At 36.6% G+C, this 26,572-nt stretch overlaps 1 protein-coding gene across 1 annotated transcript in view; it reads right to left on the minus strand.

Moving 5' to 3' along the window:
- Positions 1-26,572, minus strand: part of kl-2 (dynein heavy chain 2, axonemal kl-2) — a 1,497,432-nt gene that overhangs the window by 295,871 nt on the left and 1,174,989 nt on the right. Inside the window, exon 49 of the mRNA XM_090414156.1 lies at positions 1,847-2,038. Within this exon, the coding sequence (XP_090270282.1) occupies positions 1,847-2,038 (192 nt within the window). The remainder of the gene's footprint in view (positions 1-1,846; positions 2,039-26,572) is intronic.

A 26,572-nucleotide genomic window follows, 5' to 3' on the forward strand; every position in this document is an offset into this window, starting at 1 on the left:
GTAAGGCGATTCCTTGTTATCTTATATTCAGTTTTTAAAGCTGTGTTATTTGGATATCACTTTAATTCTTTCCATAAAGCGTCCTTTCTGTGTATTTCTAGGATTAAGTTTTGTATTATCCAAGGATTTTGTGTTGTTTTTGAACTAATTCTGACTTTCTTTGTAGCTTTCTTATATATTTCCTCCAGTGTGAGTTTAATGTTGTTGTATAAGATATCTCCTGAATCTGATGCCAGGTGTTCCCACTCTGTTTTCTTATTTCGTGGTTGACTATTTCTTCGTCTATTATTGTTTCCTGTTGCTTTTCTTCTGTGGGACATTGCACGGATATTGTCTTGGTGTGCAGGTTTAGAGCGGTGAAACCGCTCATTATTATTATTAATAATATTATTAGTATTAATTAATAATTATTATTAATTAATTTTATTTTTTTATTTTTATTTTATAAAACTTAATAATAATAATAATAATAATGACAAAATACCAGCATTTATTTATATATTTATTTTTATCAATCAAAATTTTTATTATTCATACATACATACTATTTACAATACATATATATATATATATATATATATATATATATATATATATATATATATATATATATATATATATATATATATATATATATATATATATATATATATATATATATATGTCTGTACATGTGTATATAAGTACATACATGGGCACAGATTGTATGCATAATACCACGTAATAATAAGGATTATCATGAGCATGAGTATGGAGTGAGGAGCAGGTTTTTGCGTGGAGAGTGGTTGGTGAGTGGAATGTGTTGCCTGAGTGTATTGTGAATGTAGACGAATTGAATCAGTTTAAGGCATGGTTGGATGAGCATTGTGTAATAGTGCATATGTCTCATGATGACTCTGACTCCATGGATGTCAGATGTTAATAATAATGATAGTAATGGTGGTGATAAGGATTAATCATGTTGTTTGTATTTTTAGATAGTAGAATCCATGAGTTTGTTTTGTAAAGCTGTGTTATTTTGGTAGGTAACAATAACATCTGTTTAGACAATATTGCCAAATCACCTGTTAACTTTTTCGGTATGCTACATGTGCTAAGGCATACATATAACATGTATGTATATGTACATGTATATGGGGACTTTTAATTATTATTATTACGTGACACCTCTAGGGAGTCCAAAGACTCATTGAGGGATGGCACCTACTCTACAACTCTCCACCTCAATTCACCAACTACAACAAACTGCAACTACCATCATCATCTGCACCAATGCCATCTACTGCCCACCACCACCACCACTAGTATTTTCACAGACAATCACAAACATCCATGCCCATGGCAGGATTTGAACCTGCAGACATTTGGCTAGAAAGCAGATATGCTAACCACTTGGCCAACCAGGTTGGCTATCTAACTTTCTGATTAATTAATTCTAATTTATTATCTAACTTTAAGTTAACTAATACCTGAATAAATTAGCAAGTCAACTATTTTCCAGAAAAGCACGATGTAACAGTAATTCATTTAACCCTCCATTAACTGTACCCTATCCTCAGTAACTGAGGTGAAATGAATGTAGAGATGATATACGTGAAATTTTTTTAGATTAATCACAGGAAAACTATTACATATTTACAATATAATGTACTACTCGTAAGAATAGTACATTATATTGTAGGTATGTTTGATGAGCACTGTGTTTTAGAGTGAGAACCTCTCACAGCACAGTCTTTTATCTCCAAGTAGGTTAATGTTGATGATAATAAATAATAATTTTTTAAATAGCTCTGAATTTAATTTTTAAATAATAAATTTTTAAAAAAAATATTTTTTTCCTACTTACCTGAAAGTCAGAATCATTAAAGTTATATACTGCATTCCATCCCCTATACTGGAATCTTCGCCTTTCAATTAAGACAGCATGGAAAAAGCACAGACAAAACAGGAGCTTTTTATATTTTTCTGGCTTTAGGCACTGTTCAAAATATTCTTCTGATAAATATCCATATAGACGTCTCATGTTTGATTTCAACCCCTGTACATAGCATAAATTAATATGTCATCAGTCTAGTGTTTTCCAAATACATGGACACTTATTAATAATACACATATATCATTATCAATATTATCAATTATTTTATATATAAATTTCTACTACTAATAATAATTACAGCTCTATATTATTATTAAGTTATCTTTTAGATGGCACTATGTACACCTATAATTTAGTAGGATTTGAATCAGTAACGTTTGGATGTGAAGTGGATTTATTTCCTTACCATTCAACTCCTCGTTCCATGTTATAGCTCCAAGTTGTCTCCTAAGTTTGTCATAATCACCAGCCTTATAATTCCACATATATCCTCTCCACGCAAAAGTCTGCATGACTAGCCACAACAGAGGTGATTACTTCATGATCACTTTCACCAAGTGGAGGAAAATGTGAAACCCCTCTAACAATTACATCCTCTGATGAAATGATGAGATCTAGAACTCTTGATCCTTGCTTGCCTTTCTTTACATGCTGCCTGAGATAGTTATCTCTCAAGAACCCGAGAAATTCATTTTCCTTATTCCCAAATGCTATCTCTTCATTCCAATCTATACCATCATAATTAAAATCACCCATAATAATTATGCTTCCTTTGTTCACTAATCCAGGTTTTGTTTATACATTTCTTCATCACCACCTTCCACATTCCCAGGCCTATTAGCAACATCCAACTAAATATGTCTTCCTCTCAACCTCCATGTTACACCACACTGCCTCATAACCACTGCCATTATTTCCACCTTTCATGTCTACCTTATGTGGACTTAATTCCCTTGCTATCATCAGCAGCACTCCCCCCCTCCCTTCTTGCCCTTTCTGTCCTCACTAAAAACACTGTACCCTTCCATTTCTCTTCCTGTTATGACATCATCTTCATTCAACCATGTTTCATTTATTCCAATGATTTGGGGGCAAATAAACTCAATCATTGAAACCATTTCATCCCTTTATTTCTGATACTTCTAGCATTTATAAACAAACACAACAGTTCATTTTTAGGTCTATAGCCAGTCTTATCCAAGCCATATGTTGGTTGTGATTTCCACACTACATCTGCAAAATCACCTTCATTACCACATATACCTGCTCAGTCTCTACGTTTCCACCCACGTTGCAATATACTCCATCTTCACACACACACATTCACTTCCACTTTCAACATTCACTATCTCTATGCCATGTCTCCCTGTCCACACGAGCTCTCTCCTTTTTCCTGTTCTTCTTGTATTCCCGTTCTCTCTTCTTCTCTTTACTCTACTACTGTTTCCACTGCCAAGCACTTCTGTCTCTTCAGTACCACTCTCCTGATTTTTCTCTTCATCTCTTCATTCTGATCTCCGGCACGCATCACACACTATACTTTCATCCAGCAACACTTTCTCCAACACAATCAATCCAAAGCCATTTACATGCAATGCATCACGCCTGCATAATTTCATTCTTCCTTCAAACACATGCCATACATCCACAAACACCACTCCCTTCTATTGACACAACTCTGCTAGCATAACATTCATGATTTTGGCTCTCCATCACAACTCATGATCATCATACCTGGGTAACCCACTGACAACCTTTCCTACTACACTGTTATCTTTCATTCTTCTCAATAGTCTCCTGATATTTGTTCTCTCATCCTTCTTATGTCCAGTTAGATCATTCTTCCCTACAATCACAATTAACTTTCTTGCTCGTTTCTTCCTCATGTCCTACGCCTTAATTATCGTACTCATTTTCCCACCCGGATAGCAGACCTTATAGACTCTGTCAGTAACTAGCCCTCTAATTATGGAGTCTCAATATACTACTATCCTGGAATCACTCATCACTTCTTTTACTCTTTTTTCTTTCATTCTGTTTTCTTGCATACGTTCATTAATTTTCACTAGATGCCTAACATCACTCAACATATTCTTCATTTCATTTTTAATTTCTAATAACTGCTTCATTAAATCTTGCATTCAGAAAATTTCACTCTCTATCTCGCTACCTCTCATTTGGCAGTACTTTACTTCCTGTTCCTCATTCATACTTTCTTTCACCCCCTTATCACTAACTTTCGCTTGTACATCTTTGCATTCTTTCACTCCTTCAGTTTCTCCACCGTTTGTTTCATTTCCATTTTTTATAACTTGTTCTGCAACTTTCACCTACATCTTTACATTCTTTTGCTCTCTCAGTTTCTCCTACTTTTTGTTCATTTCCGTTTTTTGTAACTTTTTCCATAAATTCCACTTCTACATCCCCCCCCCCATTCTTTCATTCCCTCAATTTCTTCTGCTTTCATTTCATTTCTGTTTTTCGTAACTTTTTCCGTAGCTTTCACTTCCACATCCTTGCATTCTTTCGCTCCCTCAGTTTCTTCTGTTTTTGTTTCATTTTGGTTTTTCATAACTTTCACTTCTACATCCCTGCATTCTTTCACTCCGTCAGTCTCTCTATCTTTCGTTTCATTTCCGTTTCTTTTGTACACCATCTATCTTTTCAGTCAATTTCGCATTATGTGTATCATGGTCCAACAGTATATCACACTTACAACAAATCCATACTATCTCGCATCTTTCGGTCATCTCTTGCTCTCTCTCTCCACAAAGACATCTCTCACATTCCGCCATGCATACATATCACACTCAGGACATCAAATCAGTTTTGAAAAGTCTATGTCACCAATGCTACTTGATGCGCCATTCGCTAGTAGCACCAGTTGACACCCATGTGGTTGACCTCCTGATCAGCATTGTGTGATATTTAAAATGGCAATTTAGACTAATAATTCTGATAGAATTCACACCAAAAAATCACTCAGATACACTTTGTTCTCAAAAATAAATAATGAAAGACTGCCAGTTATTATTCAAAATAGCACTTATCTTTCAGGAGCTCTTTCTGACACTACACAACTTTAAATTAGCAAAGGATTGTTACCAGGTTAATGTGGAAGAAAATTTTCTTAGAATGGGAGAAAAGGATAGAACAAGGGGACATACCTGGAAACTGTATAAGGAAAATGTGAGCAGGAGCATAAGGAGCAATGAATGAGTTTAAACTATGTTGGGCTTTGTGTGTAACAGTGTTTGCTTCCTGTGATGAGTCTTTTGACCCCATGGAGGTCTTGTGTTAAAAAAAAAAAATAATAATAATAATAATTTGCATTAAAAGTAATACCAAATTAGACAAGTTTTTTGAGTCATTGTAGTTCTTAGATAGTTTCAATTAATTTCAATTTAGAAAAACTTCACTCTGCTGAGGCAGTAACAATTGGAATTATCAACAAAATTCTTAAAGCAATATTTAGATTCAGAAATGAACCATATTTACATATCATATTCAAACATTGTAATTGAGTCACATATGATAAATTATCAATCATTACTGCAGAAAATATTACAAAATATTTTAATTTTGCCATATAAAATGCTGTCACCTTATATCACTGTTTTCACTATCTCTTAAAGATCCAGATCCATACAGTATTTTTTAGGGTTCTTCTTCTTCTTTCAAATTTTTCAATGCTTGGATATTATAAAGAAACCAAAAATAGCAGTATATTGCTGAGTTTATTCAAATCTCAATTGAGACAAAACCTGGATCTGGCTATTATAAATAGCCAGAAAATAGTGTCTATAGAAATTAATTTCAGGATTATTTGTAGGTGAATCAATCTTCTCATTCATACTCATGGAAATGTTTTAGTTTCATTGTTCTAATTTCCTTATGTTTTTTATTTTATAACATTCAGTTTCTTTCAATTTAGAAAAACCGCTTTCTGTATATTTTTTTAAATTCTTCTAAAAGTGAAATAGTGAAATTTAGATCTGTTTGGGTTTTTTGTAAGCTTTTGCTGACATTATTAAGAAATGAATCATATTTTACAAATAGCAGTTCATGCCAGATAATTGTGGGTAGCACAAATTCAAAATTTATTTAAATTTCCATCAAAGACTGCAGTTCACTCTTTATATGAAGATCTTCTGCTGTTTCACTTAACTCTTCTAGTGCATTTTGTGTCTTCTCTGTGGTCTGAACATTGTTAGTCATGAGAGCAGATGGCAGATGCTTAGGTTAATGAGTCACACTGTGCCAGTGCTGGGCACTTGATCCCAAATAGCACAGATTACCATGTGTTCTTATCATGCAGAGTGGCCCATGAAGTTGAATGGCCATTGTGACTCACATGAACATGTGGCTGGCCAATTAGGCGCATTCAGATATTCTAATTTTCCTTCCTGTATTCATACAAGATAAGATATAACATATTCACTAAGTTATGTATATCATTCTTAACAATTTTTTTTTGTTTTGATTTTGAATATTTCATATTTTATCTGTTATTTAATAAATTTATATTTTTGTGCTTGTGGAGGATGCTCTTCTTGACAAGGTCAAAGGGTAGCACTGTTCTTTATACTTCAATGCCATTCTCTACCTAACTTCAGATCTTACTCATTGTTTTGCTAATGAGTATTCTCCGTTCTTCTTCTTTCGAGAAACCCTATAGTACTCAAATGATTCAAACTTCAAGATCTTCAATAAATACAGTGTCTTAAATATTGATCTCTTCACCATTCTTGAGTGGGCAAAAGACAATCTAGTAGCAAAGTTATAAGCACTTCTGTAAAGATAATCTCCTGTAGCCAAGTTTTAAGTATAAAAGTATAAATATTCTATGAAGGCACAGAATCTAAAAGAAGACAGGTGACTAGTGGTGCCCTGCAGGCTCTGTGCTTAGACAACTGCTCTTTAATTTGTACATAAATGATGTAGAAAATAATTTGAAGGGAGATATTCAATTGTTTGCTGATGATACAAAGTTGGGAAGGGTATTCATTAATCATGGTGATGTAGCGAGCTTGCAGGATGATTTAAATGATTGACAGTATGGACAAAACATAATGGATGTCAATTTAATGTGGAAAAGTGTTAGGTTATGTATTTTGGAATAAAAAAATTACAAGCTGTGTACCACATTGAGTGAACAGTACTCCAGGAAATTGATAAAGCCAGGGATTTGGAAATACCATATTTACTTGAATATAACTTGCCTTCATGTATATCTTGCACCTATGATTTTACTTTACTAAAAAATAAATTAAAATATTTCACATATACCTCACACACAAAAAAAGTTTAAAACTTTAAGAAATACATAGTGAAGTTTGTTATGGCAGTTGCAGATATTCTGGAAATCAGTTGAAGAGAATCAGTATATCAACTCAACAATCGTCAGCTTGCCTTTGTTGGTGAGTCGCATGATCTTTTGTTAATACTGCACCAATCATATGCACGTCTTCACAGCTGCATTATCTCTACTGACCTACCATTGCTGTCCGTTTCACACTCAGCTTTCACTTCTCATTAGTTATTTGCTAATTTAAATCTTTAGAGATAAAGCTAGTTGTCACTAAAGATTCAAATATATAGCAGGATGAAGGTGAGGGGCCAATCACATAAATAACATTGATAACTGAAATTTAAATGTATTCATTTCATAAATAACGTGTGCAATTATAAATCATAATGAATACTGAGGATTTAATTATAAACATCAATTTAGTTTTTTTCTGAAAAACTTTAATATCTGAAAATCCCCACATATAGCTTGCACCATGATTTTTTTAACTTTAATTTTGGGGAAAAAAGTGTGAGTTATATTCGAGTAAATATGGTAGTAGTAGATAGAGAGTTGAAGTTTAGAGGGCATATGGATAAAGTAGCCAAGGCAGCTAACAGGATTACTTGATTATTGGAAAACACACTATCAAGCAGAGATAAGGGAGTTAGCATTCCTTAATATAAGGCCTTGATATGATCACATCTCAATTACTGTGCTCGGGTCTGATCACTTGGGTTTCTTGGGAATGAGGAAGTGGAGCAGATCCAGAAGTGAGCAACCAAGATGGTGAGTAGCCTGCAGAATGCTTCCTATGAGATCAAGGGTTTGTGAATTGTAAAAGTTGTTTGATATGCTAAAAAAAGGAGGGAGAGATATAATTATTATTATTATTATTATTATTCAGGCCTCCATGGAGTCAAAAGACTCATCGTGGGAAGTCCTTCCAAAGAAACACAAAATCTATCAAGACTCATCGAGGGGAGGTCCCTCTCTAAGAAACACAAAGTCTATCGTACCACTCCTTGAACTCATTGACCGTTCTCGCTCTCACCACTCCATCAGGCAATGCATTCCATGGTTCAACCACCCTCCATGCAAAGAAACCACTCCTCACCCTCTTGCTCACAGTTTACTTTCGTAACTTCCAGGGATAGCATCTTGTCATCACTCCTTCTGCTGTTCAACCAAGCGAAAGAACTCCCCAGTGTCAACCCTGTAACCACCTCTCAACAGTTTAATAGTCTCAATCATATCACCTCTCCTTCTTCTCTCCACCAAACTCTGCAGTCCACATTCCCTCAGCCAATCCTCATAACTATCATTGTATAGTCCTGAAACGATCTTTGTTATCCACCTTTATACCCATTCCACAGTTAATTTATCCCCTTCAAATCCTGGGGGACCAAATCTGAGAACAACAGTCCAAGTATGGTCTGATCAGTGTCTTATACAACGAAATGTTAACTGTTTTATTTCTGCAGGTCAGTGTCCTTCTCATTATTGCAGAAATCCTCTGTGTCACTTTTGCCACCTTTGCAATATGTCCCCTAAATTTCAGGTTTCTTTCAATCATCAACCCCAGATCTCTTGTGTCCCCTACTTCCTCCAGTATAACTCCTCCCATAGAGTAGTGTCCCATCGATGTTTCCCAAACCTCAAGACCTTACGTTTTGCTGCATTAAACTGACAATCCCCATTCATTTGCCCATCTATCTAGCTTATTCAAATCCTCTTGCAGGGCTGCTGCATCTGCACTATTACTATCCCAGCTTCTTATCACCTGCAAACAACTGAATATCCCTTTGCAATCCACTGACAATGTCATTGATATAAAGGTTAAACAATATAGGTCCCAGTACTGAGCTCTGTGAGACCTCAATTGTAACCCTCTGCTTCCTTGAAACTGCCCTCACCATACACAACTCTCTGATACCTATCGGACAGCCAATCCTGAATCCAGTTGACCAATCTGACATCCAGACCCATGTGCTGAAACTTAAATATCAGCTTATCATGTGGTCCCGCTGTCAAATGTCTTCGTTAAGTCTAAGATAATGGCAGTATATGCCTTCCCCTCATCTAATGCTCTTGTAACTTTATCATACAAGGCTAGCATAAATCAGTTGATATAGTTGAATTACTGAGCGAGTGCTTTGCAAGAATATATCATCCAGGTGGTGACATTGAAGGAATGAATGAACCAATAGATTATACGGGAATTGTGGTGAATGAAGTGGAGGTGAGTAGTCTATTATAAACCTCAATGTCAATACATCTGTGGGATTGGATGGTATACCAGCTCATGTCGTACAGGAAGCGGCTAAAGAATTGTCATTGCCCTTGACCATTTTGTTTAATTTGAGTCTCGGGTCTGGGTTGGTCCCAGGGAGATGGAAAGAGGGGAAAATAGTTCCATTGCATAAAGGACATTCCAAGACTGCTGTTGTAAATTAACGACCAATTAGCATATCAGGAATCGTTGTCAAGGTCTTGGAGAAATTAGTCAAGAGAAAAATACAGGATTGGATAGATGAAAATGGGATACTGTATGGGGGACAACATGGTTTGTGAAGGGTAGATTATGCCTCAGTAACTTGCTCACGTTTTATAACACAGTGACGGCTGAACTGGATAAGGGTAATGGGTTTACAGTGATTCTACTGGACCTTGCTAAGGCCTTTGACAGGATACCACACGGAATTCTAATCAGTAAACTGCAGCATATGGAGATGGATATAGGGTTGGTGAGATGGATAGGAGGGTGGTTGATGGAGAGATATCAGAGAGTAGTTTATTCAGGAGTAGAGTCCAAAATATGGCTTGTGACTAGTGGTGTGCTGCAGGGTTCTGTTCTGGAACCACTACTTTTCAATTTGTTCATTAACAATATAGGAAAGGATCTGAGAGGAAGTGTTCACTTGTTTGTTGATGATGCAAAGTTGGGTAGAGCAATAGTGAGTGCACAGGATGTCAAAATTTTGCAAGATGATTTGGATAGTTTGGAGGACTGGGCTAAGGAAAATGGATGTCGATTTAATGTGGCAAAGTGTAAGGTTATGCATTTTGGGGTGAAAAGATTAGCAGCAATATATCACATTGGTGGAACTATACTCCATGAGATTGATGAGACCAGGGATTTGGGAGTGTTGGTGGATAGGAAGTTGAAGTTTAGGGGGCACATTGCAAAAGTGGCTAAATCAGCTCATCAAATCACTTGGTTGCTGAAAAATACTTTAACAAGCAGAGGCAAACAACTTATTGTTCCTCTGTATCGAGCCTTGATAAGACCCCATCTAGACTACTGTGCCCAGATATGGGCACCAGGGTTTCTTCTTGATGGGGAGGAGGTGGAGAAGATCCAGAGGCAAGTGGCCAAGATGATAGCAGGTCTATGGAATGAACCTTACGAGAACAGGTTAAAGATTTGTGGGTTGCAAAAATTGGTTGATAGGCAGAAAAGGGGTGATATGATTGAGACATTCAAATTATTGAAGGGTTTCTATAAGATTAATTCAGAAGATATTTTTGAGAATAGGACTGGTGGTGGGATGACTAGGGGCCATACATGGAAGCTGGGCAAGAATGTGGTTAGCAAGGGTGTTAGAGCTAGGTTTTTTACTTGGAGAGTGGTGAATGAGTGGAATAAGCTGCCAGAGTCTGTTGGGTGCTATGACTGTGAATCAGTTGAAGGCGAGGTATGATAGATACTGTGCGAATGTCGAATAGTTGTTCTTGACATGATGTTAGAGCCTCCCTCGATGAGTCTGTCCACTCCTTGGAGTTGCCCGAAATAATAATAATAATAATAATAATAATCATATGTTAGCGACAATGTGTGAGGAGAAAGGAGTGTAATTTGTTAATGTGCGGAATGAGTTTGAAGGATAAACTGAACTGCATACGAGTGATGGACTGCATTTGAATAATTTTGTGTGAGTCATTTGGAGAGGTTGCTGCTGGAAGGTAGAGAAATGAGTGCAGATAATGAATCTGTTCAAGTTAGAAGAGATGTGAAAGAGAGGGAGAGTAAGGAAGGAAAGATTGAGGTGGCAGTTATGAATGAAGAAGTGAGTAGCGTGAGTATACAGAATGAGAGAACAAGTGTGCAAGACAAGCATGGAAAGAGGGAGGCTCAAGGTGGACAAGTGAACACGGCATGAGAAAGTATGATGCTGGAAAGATGTGAATGCGTATGTAGACAAAAAGGAATGGGATGACCTGGAAACAAGGGAAAATGGTTGGAATTGAAGAAGGTTCTAAGATGAATAAGAAGAAAAAGAAATGGCTCAAGTTAAGTATGAACAAGTCATATCTAATAAGTGGCATCAGTGAAACTTCTTAGATCAGGGATTAGCTGTTATGTTTGTATACAAATGCTAATAAAAAAACAAAGCAAATGAAATAGTTGCATTGACTGTGTCTGTTCACCTAAAAATTGTTTGGATGAGGATGACATCCTGACAGGAATAGACATGAAAGGGTATCATGTGTTTCACAAAGATAGAAAAGAAGAAAAAGGGAGGGGGGGGATGCTAATGATGATAGAAAAAGAGATATGTCCATACAAGGTAGAGATTTAAGAGGGGAAATATAGAACAGTGGTTTTAAATCAGTATGGTGTGAGATAGAGATGAATTGAATAAAATACTTAGTCGGATGTTGTTATAGATAAGGTAATGTGGATGGAAGTGACCATGAAATGTGTAATCAAATTAGTCAAGCAAATAAGAAAAATGTGATCATTATGAGCAATTTTAATTATGGCAATATAATCTGGGAAGATGAGATTATTATTATTATTATTATTCGTGACACCTCCAAGGAGTCCGAAGACTAATTGTGGTACGACACCTATTGTACAACTCTTTACCTCCACTACTACACTGAACCTCTACTACTAATCATCAGCGCCATCTACTGCCTACCACCACTACAACTAGTATTTTTTGTCTGTAAATTGCGTGTGTTCTGAAGGGCCGATTTGTCTGTATGTGTGATGAAAAACCCTAGTTTCAGGGAGAAAAAACTCTGCTACCTCCATATGACATGAGCTAACTCACCTTCAATTGAAAAAGTCATTATAAAGATTTTTCCTGTCATGACAAGAATCGAACTTAGGCCTTTCTAACGACAGAATGTAAAGAAAATAAGGTTCTTGAGATTTTGAGGGACAACTACCTCAGGCAGTATGTAACAGAGGTCATACAAGGATTGAGGAACTTGGATTTCATCATCTTATCAGAGCATATTATTATAAATGAGGTGTCAAATCTCCCTCCATTTGGTGAGAGTGACCATGAAGTGATTACCTAGGTGGTTGCTAACCATGGTCACTCTGACCAAATAGAGAGAGGATTTCCTGACATGGTTGGCAACCACCCAGATAATCACTTCATGGTCACTCTCCAAATGGAGGGAGATTTGGAAAGGGTATATGTGGAACTACAAGGCTGGTAATTATGAAAAGTTCAGGAGACAGCTTGCAGGTGTAGGCATAGAATGAGGAGTTGGTTGGAAAGGAGATTAATGCAGCTTGGGTGATATTCAAGAACTGTCTAGTAGAAGCAATGTTTAAATGTAATCAAAGGGTCAGAAGGTTCAATAACTTAGGTATGCAATGGGTGAATGAAGAGATTAAGCATGCAATACAGAGGAAAAAGGCATTATGGAGGCAACATAAGAGGAGTGGTAATAATCACTATCATGAGGATTACAAAGACCAAGCAAGGAGAATGACTCAGTTTGTAAGTTGGAAAAAGTGAAGTAGAAGGGACAGTTAGCTAATGAAGCCAAAAGAAAAAAAAATTCTAGGAAGGTCTTTCAATATGTGAATAGCAAAAAAAAAAAAAAAAAAAGAATGATTGTGGAAAGATGACATCATTTGGAGAAAATGGTATAAAAACAATTACTGGAGAGGATGTAGTTGAGATATTTAATGAGTGGTTCATAAATGTCTTTGATTCTTGTGAATGTGACATCATTTAGAGTTTCCGGGCAGTTTGATGAGAAGGAGAGACTGACTGTAATTGAGCAAGAGGTATATAGGGAATTGAGCAAACTTATAATCAAATTATAGGCTTATCTGTGTGTCAGTTGTTGTAGTTAAGGTGTTGGAGAGGCTGGTGAGAACCAGGATCCAGAATTGGGTTGACAACAGTGGTTATCTTTGATGGACAGCATGGATTTGCTAAAGGGAGGTCATGTTTTAGTAATTTACTCGTACAATCGGGTGATGGCTTCATTGGACAAAGGGGATGGATACACAGTAGTAGTATACTTGAGTTTTTCCAAAGGCTTTTGATAGATTAATTGATTGATTAGTCTCATTCATCCCCTACAGGTAGAGTCCCCTAATGAGGGGTTCGCAATGAATTTATTGCATCCTGTTTGTCATTCCTGGTGGCATCGCATAAGGGCAATATTCATGATTGTAATCCATGTGTGTGTGTGTGTGTGTGTGTGTTCATGGGACCGGTTTGTCTGTCCTGGGGGACAAAAAAAAACAGAGTTTCTGGGTAAAAAATCCCCTACCTCGCATGAGACCAGCTAACTCACCTTTCATCAAGAGAGACCAGGTAAACATTCCTCACATCACTGATGAGAATTAAACCAAGGTCTTTCCGACCAAAGGGCTTCATCTGTATTGACTAAGCTACGGAGGCTCTTTTGATAAATTACTTTACAACAAGTTGATAGTCAAACTAGAGAGGATGGGGTTGGACTATTGCATTGTATTGGAGATTGGCTATCTGATAGATATCAGCAAGTTGTGTATGGGGAGCAATATCCAAGAAGAGAAAACTAGTGGTGTGCCTCGGGGTTCTGTTTCAGGTAGGATTATTGCTGTTTAACCTGAATATTAATGATATTGGGGAAGATTTGGATGGGGATATTCAGTTGTTTGCAGATGATGCAAAGTTGGGATGAACTATAAGGAGTAGAGCAGATGTTCTGGCCTTGCAAGAAGACTTGAATAGACAGAGTGAATGGGCACAAGAGTCTTGATGCCAGTTCACTGTTATAAAATGTAAAGTTTTAAAATTTGGGAAACAAAGATAGTATGTAGAATTTATGCTTGGTAGGAATACTTTGTTGGAGGTGGAGTAAATAAGAGATCTCTCTGTGATGGTAGATAAGGATTTAAAATTTAAAGGGCACATTGTGCAAATTGTGAGGACAACTGAACGAATTCAGGAATGATGTGGAGTACACTGACTTGTAGAAGGTAAGGATATTTTTGTTCCATTGTATAAGGTCTTGATTAGGCCACATATGGACTATGCATATATTTGGTCATCTGGTTTTCAAAAGGATAAAGAGAGATGTTGGAAAAGGTCCAGAGGTGATTGACCAAAATAGTTTCTGATCTCTAGAATGCTGAATATAAAGAAAGATTGAGACAGCGCAATTTTCTGAGTCTAGTAGATAGGAGGAAGAGGAGTGATATGATAGAAATGTGCAAATGAGTAAGGAATTGTTACAGGATTAATGTTGAAGAGGTTTTTCATAAAATGGTCAGAGACTGGGGGAGAACAAGAGGTCATTGCTTGAATAGGTATAAGGAGAGTGTGAACAACAGAGTAAGAAGCAGATTTTTTGCATGCAGAGTTGTGAATGATATGGAGAGAATATGAATGTGTTTAGGCATGGTATGATAAGTTGTGTGTATGAAAAGGGACCTCCTATATGAGGCTTTCACCCCATGCGGCCTTAGGATAATAATAATTCTCATGGAAAGGCTTAGATGTTGGTTATGCAGTTTTACTAAATTGCTTAAGGAAATTACAGCGTATACTAGGATATACATTAAAATTAATTTTAATACACTTCCAATATTTCGGCAACATCATGTTGCCATTTTCACAGGAACTTAAAAACAAGACAAGTGCATGCAAGCACAACAAACAGTAAATAAGGATGAAGCAGCAAGCTATTCTTTCTCCTAAAAGCCCTGATGGTGCCCCCTAGCAGGCAATGTTGGTATTCTTGGGCGATTGGGCTGAAGGTCTTCTGATGTAGGTTTCCCAAATTTGGGGCAGTGTCATGCAACCAAATTTGTTGAGGTTTGGATTGTTTCTTAGGGCTGAGGCTGATTCCATGAAAAGCCTTTCACATTTGTATTTGCTACAGTGTATTACTGTAGCTTTCTTCCACCGTATTCTGTGGCATGTATCCAGAGCATGGTCTGCAAGAACAGAATGGCTGTACTTGTGAAAACGGATGTGGTCCTTGTATTCCGAAATTCTGATATTCGCTGTCCTACCTGTTTGGCCAAAGTAGGACAGCTTACAGCTGCAAGGGACCTGGTATACTCCAGGTAGGTCGGGGGGGGGGAGGTTGATCTTTAGTAGAGCAGATAAGGGATGCTAAGTTTTTATATGGTCTGTAACAAGAAGTTAAGTCATGTTTTTTTAAGATTTTTGTAATTTTTTCCACGGTGCCTCGGATATAGGGTATGGTGATGGATTTAGAGTAATCCTTTTTGTGAGGGGGGGGAGTTGTGGTTTATTAGTTTCAATATTTTTTGGATTTTTTTGGAGGAGTAACCATTGGCTGAGAAAGTGTTGAGAATGTGGTTTAGTTTTGCGGTTAGGGCATTGTCATTTGAACTGATAAGTTTAACCCTGTTGTGTAGTGTCTTAATGACTCCATATTGTTGTGAGGGGAGGGGATTGTTAGTGAATGTATCTGCTTATATGGGTGGGTTTTCTATAGACTGAGAAAACCAAGGTTCCATCAAGGTTCCATCAAAAAATTTGAAAATTTAAAAAAGAACTTGAATTCGAAACCACAACTTCCTACCAGAACAGTAGTCAACCTTTCGTCATTTAGTGTGAAACCTGAAATACTCGACGCTCTCTCATGTGGCGACGACTTTGCTATTGCGCCCAGAAGAATACCTGCTGAAGATATTATGATACGAATTGAACGTGGGATACGGCACCTTCCAAACCACGTCACCAACGATATTAGACTGGATGTGGCTTGTGTTCTGACCAAAGCAAAACCACCAAAAACTAACATGCCCAGTAAAGAAATTAAAGCTCTACTAGAATTAAAAAAAGACAAGAAAATAATAATCACCAAAGCAGATAAAGGGAACGCCACAGTATTGCTTAACCAAAAAGATTACACAGGTAAGCTGAATGCTCTATTATTAGATCGGGCTACTTATCTCCCTATTGAGTACAATCCCACCAACTCACAAATTAGAAAACTCCACAGGCTCCTTAAGAAGGTCACTTCTTGGCCTGTGGAAGTCACTGACAAACTAAAACCATTAACTCCATACCCCCCCCCCCCCATATTTATGCACTCCCAAAAATACATAAGGAAAATGTGCCATTACGTCCCATAGTGGATGGCATTGATTCCCCCACATAGAAACTAGCTAAGCATTTGGCCAAAGCTCTCACACTATTCTGGCAACAGGCCTTCACACATAAAAAACTCAGCCCACTTCAAAGCCAGCATAGAAAACCTTACACTCAAACACACTGACATAATGGTCAGCTTTGATGTCTCCTCCTTATTCACAAATGTCTCACTCAAAGAATCCTTAGAGCTAATCCAAGCTAAATTTCCTTCCGATATCACAGCCCTATTTCAGTTCACAATGAACTCAGGCTATTTTGTTTGGCAGGGAAAATTCTACAAAGAAATAGAGGGGACAGCAATGGGTTCACCATTCTCCCCATCCTTGGCCAATTTCTTTATGGAGACCTTTGAAGAAAAAGACTTAGCCTCTCCTCACAAAAACCAAACACATGGCTTCACTATGTTGATGATGTGTTCGCTATTTGGCCACATGGCTCCGATGCCTTTCTCTCCTTCCTAACACACTTAAACAACCAACACCCCAGAATCAAATTCACCCTGGAAGAAGAAAAAAAACAACTGCCTTCCTTTCTTAGCCACATTAGTCACCCGCCAGACAGATGGAACCTTGGTTTTCTCAGTCTATAGAAAACCCACCCAAACAGGCAGATACATTCACCAACAGACCCCCCCCCCACAACAATATGAAGTCATTAAGACACCACACAACAGGGCTAAACTTATCAGTTCAAATGACAATGCCCTAACCACAGAACTAAACCACATTCTCAACACTTTCTCAGCCAATGGCTACATCCTCCAAAAAATATTGAAACCAATAAATCACCCACCCCTCACAAAAAAGATTACTCTAAATCCACCACCATACCCTATATTCGAGGCACCTTGGAAAAAATTACAAAAATCTTAAAAAAACATGACTTAACTTATTGTTATAGACCATATAAAAAATTGGCATCCCTTATCTGCTCTACTAAAGACCAACCTCCTCCCCCCCCAGACCTACCTGGAGTATACTAGGTCCCTTGCAGCTGTAAGCTGTCCTACTTTGGCCAAACAGGCAGGACAGCTAATATCAGAATTTCAGAACACAAGGACTGCATCTGGTTTCACTAGTACAGCCACTCCGGTCTAGCAGACCATGCGCTGGATACCCGCCATAGAATACGGTGGAAAAAAGCCACGATAATACACCGTAGTAAATTCAAATATGAAAGGCTTTTCATGGAATCAGCCTCGGCCCTAAGAAACAATCCAAACTTCAACAAATTTGGTTGCATGAGACTGCCCCAAATTTGGGAAACCTACATCAGAAGACCTTCAGCCCAATCGCCCAAGAATACCAACATTGCCCGCTAGGGGCACTGTTGAAAGAATAGCTTCCTGATTCGTCCTTATTTACTGTTTGTTGTGCTTGCATGCATGTGTCTTGTTTTTAAATTCCTGTGAAGATGGCAACGTGACGTTGCCGAAATATTGGAAGTGTATAAAAATTTATTTTAATGTATATCCTAGTATATGTTGTAATTTCCTTAAGCAATTTAGTGATAATAATAATAATAATAATAATAATAATAATAATAATAATAATAATAATAATAATAATAATAATAAGCTATCTATTGCCCATTAATAGTATTTTGGTCCGTCTGCATGCAGGATAAAAAATGAGTTATGGGGGAAAAAAAACTGCTTCTTCCATATTAGAATGGCTAAGTAATCCTGAAATGAAAAAGGATCTATGAAGATTCCTCTTTAAATGGCTTTTTTTCAGTTGAATTGTACTTGGGTGTTTTCTAAAGGGTGGAATGTTTGCTTCCAAATTGCTTTTCCAACTGTGCTATGGAGGTGCTTAATAATGCTGTTCATTGTGATGAAAGTCACCACTCAGACAGATTTTGATCTTTATCGATGTGTCATTGACAAACACATGGTGATAATGAGATCTAACACAATCGAAGAAGAGGTGGTATTTCAACATGCAAGTAGCAAAATGGTGTCTTTCTATTTTATTACAATACTATGAATTTGAGATAGTTGCAGCAAGTTTTTTTTCTTCTCTCCTGTTAGAGAAGAATGCAAATTATATTTAATCAGAAATTATATTCTTATTTTCAACCTTATTTTTATCTAAACATGAGCATGCAAAAGTTTTCATGTGTAGTATCTTTACCACTTCAAGTTGCTCTATACCTCATAATGTGCATGGTACATTCCCTTCTCAGGTGTATTATATGTTATTTCTCAATACTTTGGAAGCCCTTTTGAGCTTGGTCAGTGAAATAAAAATATTCAGAGCCAGAGAAGATCCAAAAGAGAAAAGTCTATATTTAGCATTCTTCATCATTAAATGCCAAATGGCATGAATATTCAAATACTACCATTTGTAGCAGAAACAATTAGACATTGCAGATGATTCAATTAAGCTGACTGGTTGTTTCTATAACTGAGATTTGAGTGTTTTTAATTATGACAGGAATTTAGGTCTGAATGCCTGTAATTTGAGGTACCCATCATTTGTGTTCGTGTTTACTGTCACATATGGCTGTAAACAAGAACATAAATCTGTGGAAATATTTTTTTTTTGGAAATCTATAAAGTAATCTGTGGAAAAAATAATAATAAATATATTTTTTTTTATTTGGTTTGTGCATGTTAAGTTTTTGGTTATTTTTATTTTTGGTAATTTCCACAGGCACTCAAATCCACACACATACAAGCAACTACTGGACAACATCTATCCACTGCTTCAAAACATGCTGAACGAACTTACTGACTTCTTCATTCATTCCATTTGCCTTTGGAATACCCTCCCCCCATCCCCACTCCTTCCATTACTGTTTTTCCTTAGGATTGTAACCTCCACTTTTTCAAAAACCATATTACCATGTTTATTTCTTTTTGACTACTTCCTTTATGTGCTACAGATTTTTGAGCCTCTCTTGCCTTTGATTTAAAAGTCCTAAGTTTGAATCTTATCGAGGATGATAAGAATATTTATAAAGACTTTTCAAGTGAAAATGAGACAGCTGGTCTCATAGGAAAGTGACATGATATTTCTTTGTGAAAAGTCAAGTATTTCATTCAACTAAACAGGTAAACCAGTCAGAAGAACACATATGATTAATAAATATAATATACTGGCTTCATAGCCTTAGTGGCTCTGGTTGTAATTCCAAACAATCACCAATGCCTCTCATGTAGAATTGACAGAAAATAATGTTTTAGAACACATAGTTAGAAGATGAACTCTTAGGCAATGGAGAGAAAACCCAGTCACCTAACCATAATTCAACCCCACATATTGTATACTTTCCCCACATAAAACAATACATGTATGGCCTGGAGAGGTGAAAGCAGGATTATAGGAAAACAGCACTAGCCAATCAGGAAGCCTCACTCCTGATGTGTTATATTAATGTTATCGTCAGATAAGAACCTCCCTACCTCATTCAGTATAGACGAAGCCCTCTGGTAGAAAAGACCTGGGTTCGATTCCCGTCAGTGACATGAGGAACCTTTATCTGGTCTCGTTCGACTAAAGGTGAGTTAGTAAGAAGTTAGTGGTCTTATATGGAGATAGGGGGTTTTTCACCTGGAAACTCGGGTATTTCGCTCCCCAGAACAGGCAAACCGGCCCCGTGAACACACTGTCCCAGCCATATGTTGGTCCCGAGCCCAGATAAAATTGAGGGGGTTGGGGAAAGCAGTGGTGAACTACCCTGTAAAAATCTACCAAGAATACTTTGTGGGCAATGCCTACAAAGTCACCTACAGTCAGAAATGACTGAAATAAAAAAAACAGGTTATTGGCTACCCAATTCTGGATTTCCAAATATGTTTTCACATGTATCCTCCGAAGGATATCACTTACACTGTAATTAAGAGAGGGAAAAATATAAGCTAGAATCTCTACTCTGGAGTCAAACCTGATATCAGACACTTCAGGCTTACAATAAGTAAGAAGTTAGTGGTAATGGTGCTTCAATGAGAAATTAAATGATTTGTCATTTGGTAAGTCTAAATGATATTTTGTCTAACTTGAAAAGTGTCTTATGCAAAAACCCCATTTTAGCTCCACTTTTTTTTTTTTTTTGCCAGAATCTCTTTTTTTGAAAATGTGTTCCACCACTCTCTGCTGCTCTAACAAACATTTTTTCTGTATTAATCTGGTACAAATCCCTCACAAATATATATATATATATATATAAATGAATTAAAATGACTCTATACCGAGAAAGAAAAGTTTAATGTTAAGATACGACTAGTTTCGTTGAAATTCAACTTCTTCAGGTATCACAGGCAAAGAATTAAATAAAAAATAACAGAGACATGATAAAATACATTAACAGATCTAGTATAAAACACACAAGTACATTTAAAAACAGGAATGCGTGTTTGAGTTCCAAATGAAGTTGACTACGTGCATGAGCTGACACGAGTGCGCCAGTATTGGACAGTGGCAATGTGTGCATCAGAAAATTGTAGCTAAGGCTGTTATTAATATGAGATGACTTAAGCGATATTTCTCTAGATTCAATTATTCTTCTTTCAAGTTCATCATAGCACACATAGATATTAGAAGTTTGTGGCCGGTCTACGAGGTGTTGGCGGCCTTCATCCAAGTTGATAGAGAAGAGAATGTGGCTAGAGAGAGCGCTGGTCCTGATTCTGTTGTAGGAAATGTCTCTTTGGTGTTCTTCCATGCATAAAAGGATGGATTTAGCTGTCTGGCTGTAGTATGGTTTGCCACAATCACACAAAATCTTGTAGACTCTTGGATACTGAGTAGGAAGATGTTTCATTTTAGGTCTACTTAGTATGGAGCGAAGTTTAGGAAATGTAGTGAAGCAAGTTCTAATGTTGAATTTCTGAAGTATTTTGGCTAGTTTTGGGGAGAGAGAGAGCTGATGTATGGTAACGAAATATAAGCTCTTGGTGGAGAAGAATCTTCAAAAACAGTTGAGTGGTGGACAGAGAGAAATTTATTAATCTTTTTAAGAGAGAATCCATTGTTAACAAAAGACTTTTTAAGAAAATTGAGTTCATATTCAATTTCTGTTTCATCTGTTAATAAAGATCTGGCTTGATGTGCCAGGGTTGAAATAATACCAAACTTTTGTGGAGGGTAGTGATGGGAAGAAGCATGAAGGTATCTGTCTGTGTGAGTGGATTTTCTAAAAATGGAGATTTTGATATTTTCAGCACATCTCGTAAGTTTTAAGTCCAGAAAGGGAAGACAGTCGTCGGATTCCAGTTCACAGGTGAAATTGATTTTCTGATGAAACTTGTTGAGGTGGTCCAGAAAAAAGTTGAGGTTGTTGACACCGTATTCCCAGATGAGAAATACATCGTCAATATAACGATACCATACTTTAGGTTTAAGAGTCGAGGAATTAATTGCTTTTTCTTCAAAATCCTTAAGAAATATGTCAGCAAGAATCGGAGAGAGTGGACTGCCCATAGCTAAACCTGAGTTTTATTTATAAATCTTGTTATCATTTTGAAGTATCCTGAGTTCACACAGTGAGAAAGTAAGGAAAAAATTTCTTGGATAGTTTCTTCTAGAGAAGGTTTAGAACTTCTTGAGTAGGTACATTCGTGAAGAGGGAAACACTATCAAAACTTGCCATTAAATCTGATGTGTTGAGTTTGATGTCTTTTATTTTGGAGACAAAATCAGCTGAATTTTTTACATGAGAAAAGGAAAGGATGCGACGTATTTTGAAAGGTTGTAAGTAGGAGAGTTTATGCCCTCAACAATAGGTCTTAGTGGAGAGTTTAATTTATGGATCTTAGGGAGTCCATATAACCTAGGGATTAGAGGATGAATCGACCTAAGGGAAAGACGGATGTTTCTTGGTAACTCTGAGGTGGTTTTCAGTAAATTGTTGGTCCTATTGTGTAGTTCTTTTGTAGGATCACTATTTAGTTCAGAGTAAGTGTCAGTGTTTAGTAGTTCCAAAATTTTGTTATGGTAATCTGATCTATTTAAGATGACAGTAGCATTCCCTTTGTCTACAGGAAGAATAATGATGTCATTATTGTATCTCAAACTTTTAATAGCTGATCGCTGATCTCTCAGAATGAGAAACGTTATCAGAAGGCGGTCTTGCATGATTTATGGTGAAAATAGCTTCCATACGAAGAAGGTTTGCCTCTTGGTTGGTAATAAGGATGCTGCTTTTTCAATCTTCGTTAAGAATAGTTCTTTAGGTATCGATGTAGGAGCTATAACAAAATTGAGACCTTTAGCAAGTACACTTTCTTCTGTCGAAAGTGGATGGGAAGAATTATTTATTACAACTTTTTTTAAAAAAGCAGAATTAAGATTGGAAGTGTGATGATCCTGCATACATTTTAGAGAATTAAATTTTCTGATGCGATTAATTTTATTAGTACTCTGGACATTAGAAGCTTTTAGAGCACTAATATCTTTTAAATTGTTCCAAGATGAAGAGTCTAGAGATGTAGATAAAGGGCCTTCAAGAACGGTCTTCTTAGAAAAATAAGCAGCCAGACTACGTTTGGTGTCAAAAATCCGTTTGGACAAAAGCTCTAATTTAGCTCTGCGGAAAATTCTTTGAGCTCTGGCAGTTGTAATGATTCCTTAAAATTAGAGCTTTTGTCTGAATGGATTTTTGATACCAAATGTAGTCTGGTTGCTTATTTTTCTAAAAAGACTGCTCTTGAAGTCCGTTTATCTACATCTCTAGACTCTTCATCTTGGAACAATTTAAAAGATATTAGTGCTCTAAAAGCTTCTAATGTCCAGAATACTAATAAAATTAATCTCATCAGAAAATTTAATTCTCTAAAATGTATGCAGGATCGTCGCACTTCAAACTAGTCATATCTTAACATTAAATTTTTCTTTTGCAGTATAGAATCATTTAAATTCATTTTTATATACATTTTCTACCAAGTAAATTATGATCAATAATATATATATATATATATATATATATATATATGTTAAAGATACCAAGCTATTTTAAACCTAGTTTTACTCCATTTCCCAAGTAAGCAAACAGACAAACAAGTCAAGTTTGTCTTGTTTGCTTACTTGGGAAATGTTGCAAGTGTTGCAAGTCTAGCTGACCCTGCACGTAGTGCAAGACCAAGGCAACTCATGGTAAAAGTAGAATAAGCTCTGATCACTAATCTTAATATTTACCCTTAATGCAAAGCACATCTCCTGGAGAAGATGTATGATGCTTTGTATTAAAGGCAAGGGGCCACTACCCAGACCGGTTTCGACCTTTATTGAGGTCTCATCAGTGGGAGCCAGGCTAGAAATACCAAGATTTTAGTAATAAAGCCCTTATAACTATTTTACCAGAACAAGTTACCATAAGGTGTTTTAACCTTATTAAATAAAAATCTCAGGAGATGATATAAATGTAGAAAGTATTTTACCTTGGGTATAATAAATGTTAAAGATACCAAGCTATTTTAAACCTGGTTTTACTCCGTTTCCCAAGTAAGCAAACAGACAAACAAGTGAAATTTGTGCCTGCAAGTGTTGCAAGTCTAGCCGACCCTGCATGTAGTGCAAGACCAAGGCAACTCATAGTAAAAGTAGAATAATATATATATATATATATATGTGTGTGTGTGTGTGTGTGTGTGTGTGTGTGTGTGTGTGTGTGTGTGTGTGTGTGTGTGTGTGTGTGTGTGTGTGTGTGTGTGTGTGTGTGTGCGTGTGTGTGTATTCCTGAGATTCTACTCAGTTGTAATGGTACATTTTAAAGAATAAACATTTAATGACTTAAACCAAGATAAAATATGAAGTTTTAATGAAAACGATACAACTAGTTTCAGCCTTTTACAGCCTTCTTCAGGTATCCACTAAAGGTAGAACACAGTAATAAAAATTGAAGTAATTCTCAGTTACAAAAAAACTGAGGATTACAGGCAAAAAATGCAATACATAATTGACGCAAAAACATTGTATTTTTCAAGTTGTTCTATCTAACGTGCTGTTGTTTGTTGCATGCGAGCTGGCAAGTTCTCGTGAATGCCAGTATCGAACAACTGCAGCATGGCTATCAGGGATGTTGTAACTCAAATTGTTGTTCAAATGTTCAGGATTAAGGAGGATTTCCCTGGACTCCACGATTTTCCTTTCAAACTCATCACTGCAGTGAAAAATGATTTCGGATTTATCCCAGCAAACTGAGTGACTCTGTAGATCATCATGAGGATTGTTTGAGAAAAGAACATGACTGGATATGGCAGATGCATGTGATCTTTTATAGGAGATGTCTGTCTTATGCTCCTCTATATGAAGTTCAACAGATTTGTTAGTCTGTCCAAAATAAGGAATACTACAATCGCACCACAACTTATAAACACCTGGATATTTCAGGTTGTGATGAATATGCTTCAGATGGCTTATAAGAGAATGGACTTTAGGGAGTGTAGTGAAAAATGTCCTGATGTTGTATTTTTTAAGGACATTAGCCAATTTATTGGAGACTGAAATGCATGCAACAAACAATAGCGCATTAGATAGAACAACTTGAAAAATACAATGTTTTGTGTCAATTATGTATTGCATTTTTTGCCTGTAATTCTTAGTTTTTTGTAACTTCAATTTTTATTACTGTGTTCTACCTTTAGTGGATACCTGAAGAAGGTGTAAAAGGCTGAAACTAGTTGTATCATTTTCATTAAAACTTCATATTTTATCTCAGTTTAAGTCATTAAATATTTATTCTTAAAAAAAAAAAATAAAATTTAAAAAAAAAAAAATATATATATATATATATATTAGGAGAATTCATTTTTACTCGGTAGGAATATTATAAAATAAGTTTAATGACTATTACCGAGAGAAAAGATGGCAAGATATATTTAACAAGATACTACTAGTTTACTAGTTTCGTTACAAGAACATCATCAGGTATCATACTCAAAGAAATATATAAAAATTTACAGAGACTTAAAATTGTATTAACAGAACAAGTGAAAAACAGTAGCATGTTTGAAAAAATGCAAGTATGAGTTCCATACAAACGAATACTACGCGCAGTCACGAGTGCGCCAGTACTGAACAGAAGCAACGTGTGCGTCCGAGAGATTGTAACTCAGGCTGTTGTTGATATGAGAGGAATCTAGAGAAATTTCTCTTGATTCAACAATCTTTCTTTCGAGTTCATCGTAGCACACATGGATATTAGCAGTTTGAGTCCAGTTTACAATGTGCTGGCGGCCTTCGTCTGAGTTAGCAGAAAAGAGAACGTGGCTAGAGAGAGCGCTAGCTCTAGTCCTATTATAGGAGATATCTCTACGGTGTTCATCCAAACGTAGAAGGATGGATTTGGCAGTCTGTCCATAATAAGGCTTTCCGCAATCACACAAAATCTTGTAGACTCCTGGAAACTGAGTAGGAAGATGTTTCTGTTTATGTTTGCAAAGTAATGAACGAAGTTTTGGAAGCGTAGTGTAGCACGTTTTGAAGTTAAATTTCCTGAGGATCTTTGCCAGTTTTGGTGAAAGAGAGCTGATGTAAGGCAAGGAGATGAAGGCTCTTGGGGGAGGGGGATCTTCAGCAGTAGTTGAGTGCCTGGGGGAAAGAAATTTGTCAATCTTCTTTGGAGAGAAGCCATTGTTAATAAACGTTTTTTTAAGAAAACTGAGTTCATTTATAATTTCTGTTTCTTCGGTAAGTAATAATTTGGCTCGGTGGGCTAAAGTGGAAATAATACCACATTTTTGTGGAGGATAATGATGGGAGGAAGCATGAAGGTATCTGCCAGTATGAGTAGGCTTTCTAAAAATTGAGATTTTAATGTTCTCAGCACATCTGGTAAGTTTGAGGTCTAAAAAGGGAAGACAGTCATCCGATTCCAGTTCGAGGGTGAAAGAGATCTTTTCGTGGCACTTGTTTAGGTGGTCTAAAAATAAATAGAGGTGGTAGTTGGTGGTAGATGGTGTAGGTGATGAGGGGTAGTTGCAGTTGGTAGAGTGGTGGAGACAGAGAGTTGTAGAGCAGGTGCCCTCTCTCGATGAGTCTTTGGACTCCCTGGAGGTGTTACGTAATAATAATAATAATGTGT

Source organism: Typopeltis vanoorti, chromosome 24 (genome assembly GCF_054136105.1).
Source record: "Typopeltis vanoorti isolate ZY-2024b chromosome 24, IOZ_Tvanoo_1.0, whole genome shotgun sequence".
NCBI lineage: Eukaryota > Metazoa > Arthropoda > Arachnida > Uropygi > Thelyphonidae > Typopeltis > Typopeltis vanoorti.